The 3,606-nt window shown below is 33.0% G+C and overlaps 1 protein-coding gene across 1 annotated transcript; it reads left to right on the forward strand.

Moving 5' to 3' along the window:
• The first annotated feature begins 2,387 nt into the window (after positions 1-2,387).
• LOC122606104 (transcription factor HEC2-like) lies at positions 2,388-3,256 on the forward strand. Its single transcript, XM_043779068.1, has one exon. The coding sequence runs from the start codon at positions 2,395-2,397 to the stop codon at positions 3,127-3,129; it is 735 nt and encodes a 244-aa protein (XP_043635003.1). The 5' UTR covers positions 2,388-2,394; the 3' UTR covers positions 3,130-3,256.
• Positions 3,257-3,606: the final 350 nt, after the last annotated feature.

A 3,606-nucleotide genomic window follows, 5' to 3' on the forward strand; every position in this document is an offset into this window, starting at 1 on the left:
GATGCTTGACCTTAAACTGATTAATTAACAAGAGCAAGAGCCCAAATACCCTGTTTGTTGAGAAGGGGTGCATTACAGAACAGAGCTTTTCGGATTTGTTGCTCGATTATGGACCTTATGGGTCTTTCGCAAGATGTGATACAATGTAAATGGAAAAAGAAGCTAAGAGGCCGTAATATATGAGAATTTGATAGAAACAGAATTTAGAATATATTTTTTTAATCTAACATAACAAAAATTAAAATTCAAAATACATTTCACCAAATTATCATATATTTCGAGAACCAAACGGCCCAAGGCTATTCAAGACGATATTTAGATATGAGTCGAATTTAGAAGAGACTGGTCCACGCGCATGGCATGTGATAAGTGGGGTTTCCTTAAAGCAACCACAACACTTTCAAAGTTTAACAAATCTACAATTTTGTTTTGTCACCCTGGCCTCCTTTTCCCTTAATTCGCTTCATTTCATTCAATCGCTACATACATTTATCGCTCGAGCCTCAATTATTTATGAACAAGCTGAATTAAAACTTTGTGAATCTTTGAAAAGGTTTTTGTTACGAGTAATAATTACATGAATAAACTATGTATGGTTTGTTTAAAACCACAGAACAATCCTTATACGAACGGACAAACTGTTAATTCTATTTATATCCTTTTTTCTAGAAAAGATTTTGATATAATTAATTTACCTCAACAAATTAATATGTAAACATTCGTTTATAATTTATTTGTGAATCTAACATTTCTGTTCTTTTTAACGTACTCGGCATTGATGATACTCATTCCGAATATGATCAAAATGTATGTACCAATCCCAAAAATCATTAAAATGTAATACGATCCTAGTCCCATATAAACCGGACCGGTGATGTGTTTCCTAGTATATTCCAGTATATCCAATATTTACTTTGTACGGATTCCGGAAACCATCAAAAATATATGGTTACTGGCCATAATTCCACTTGAAATTTGGCAAGAATACCGGAACACTATTGGAATGAGATTTGAAAACAAAACATCTCTAGTAAGTAGTAACAACCTAATTAGTTAATTTCTAAAGTTGAATTTGTAAGTAACAACAAAAAGGGAAAAGGAATTTCCTGCTATTCGTATTATTCATTCTTAAAGGTAACGTAAATCATGTCATTTCTTTCTATAATAGGTTCAAATATGGTACCAGAAAAAAATCTCAAAGGGAGTAAAATTTTAAAAAACTTAAAAGATAATATAAAAAAGAATTTTAAAAGTGAGCATTGACTCCCTTGCCCCCCCCCCCCCCCCCCCCCCCCAATGTGGTACCACCACTTATTAGATTCTTGTATTAGCCAATGAACTCAGAGACACTTTCGGTTTTACCTAAGGTCTTGAGTTCAATCCTTGGGGATGACAAAACCTTGGGGTTTTCCCCTCTGAATATTTGTAACAGCTCATGGTCAACATCTCGTTGTTTAGAGTACGTGCAAGACTTCATCATTATACGTTAAGATTTTCTCGATATCGTACATCAACTGAATGTTCAAAAAAAGGTTCTTGTATTTTTTTTTCACATAAAAAGTTAATATTATATAATATGTTGTAGCAATAAATACAACACTCACTTTAACAACATCAAATAATTATCAGAAAATGTTATTTATCTACCAATAAACTAAAACAGTATTGATATGTTCTTGAAACGACACATGGCGTAATCTTTGATTGACACCTGTCCTTCTAATTTATTTGTTTTATTGAATTAACTTTTTTAATTGTATATATATTCAATTTTCTTATTAGACTTATAACTAAACTCTAATTCTTTGCTTATTAATACAAAAGATATTATAACCTTATTTGATTGATCGTTTTCTCATTAATACATTGTCTTTTATTCGTTTTCAATTCTTCAACTAGCTTCTATTTACTTATATTACTTATAATAAGTTAATAAAATGAAGATTTTAAAATTTTAGTGTTTACGATCCGAAATCACAAGGATATTTGTCGTCATTCACTATGCTTACAAGTTTAGATTTTGATGTGATTCTAAAAATTTAAGGTAAATCCATAACTCTAACTAAACACATATTATATTTATCATTATCGTTTATTATAATTTCGTTTCAATCATCGATTTACTTTAAACACAATTTATTTCATACTCACGAATCATGTATGAGGCATATTCGAATTTCTTTACCATACATTAATCTATATAGCTACCGTACATCGTAAGGATGTTATGACTAGCTAGTATACTGTATATATACCCTTCCACTCACATGTTCCTGGAGCAGTGGTACTGTTCTATTCAATTCATAAAAACCCTAATTTCTTTTTCACAATTCTCTCATTCCAATACATATATCATCACTCTGTATATAATAATTTGAAACCGAAAAATACCAAATGGAAATGATGATGGAACTAGATGAACTCCCTGAACAATTCCCTCATCAGCTTCCTTTCCAAGATCTATCTGATCACACATCACCACTTTTGGAGTTCTCAGGTGGAAGTTCCACCACAAACCACCACACACCACCACAATTATCACACCACCTTCTTTATCGCAACCCTCCGCCTACCATCATGCCGTCCCAACATGTAAGGGCGTTACGTGGTGGGAGTTGGTTTCATCAACAGAAGCCGGATTCAGTGGAGGCCATGAGGGAGATGATTTTCAGGATGGCGGCTTTGCAGCCGGTGCAAATAGACCCGGAATCAATAAAGCCACCAAAGAGACGGAACGTGAAGATATCAAAAGACCCACAAAGCGTAGCGGCTAGGCATAGGAGGGAGAGGATAAGCGAGAGGATTCGGATATTGCAAAGATTAGTACCTGGTGGTACAAAGATGGATACTGCGTCTATGTTGGATGAAGCTGCCCATTATATGAAATTCTTGAAGAAACAAGTCCAATCACTGGAACAAGCAGCCGCGGCATCATCATCATCAGCCGGTGGTAGTAGTGGTGTACCAATTAAAACATCAACTCCAAATATTGGCTGTTGCACTAGTACTACTACTACAACAACTAGTAACAATCATGCTAATTTGACATCAGTTAGAGCATGTGGTCAGCCTGCTGCTAATGATCAAGCTTCTCATTATATGTTAGGTTCTATGGAGTTGCTTAGGTGATGATGAATTGATCAGGAATTAAGGATATATATATGGCCGGTACGTATAGTAGTTTAGTAATTTGTGATGGCATGATTAATTAATTAATTATATATTATGTTTGTAAAAACCTTGTGGTCGAGCTATATATATATATATATGCTAGCTAGTGTTTTATTAATTAATTTGCAGTGTAATTTGAATCTATTAGTTGTGTGTAGCAATATATAAGCTAATATATAAATGGTTGTATATCATAATCTGATTATTAGTTCAAGTAGTATGATATATATGGTTGAATTATATATAACAGTGGTAATTAATCTGATAAAATTAGGATTCTGTAAGCTTTGTATTGTTTTTTATAAAAAAAAGAAAAAGAAAAAGAAAATGAAGTTTGTTTGCCCGAATTCAAAAGTATAAGAAGATAATGCATGTGTGATTAAGAAGTTGTGTTACTTAATTAACCAGCTGCCATATAAACAGTATTCAGCTTGC

This window comes from Erigeron canadensis, chromosome 6 (assembly GCF_010389155.1).
Source record: "Erigeron canadensis isolate Cc75 chromosome 6, C_canadensis_v1, whole genome shotgun sequence".
NCBI classification, from domain to species: Eukaryota; Viridiplantae; Streptophyta; class Magnoliopsida; order Asterales; family Asteraceae; genus Erigeron; species Erigeron canadensis.

Bases quoted from the DNA above. Each gene is read 5' to 3' on its own strand.
- LOC122606104 (XM_043779068.1), top strand. From the start codon at position 2,395: ATGGAAATGATGATGGAACTAGATGAACTCCCTGAACAATTCCCTCAT.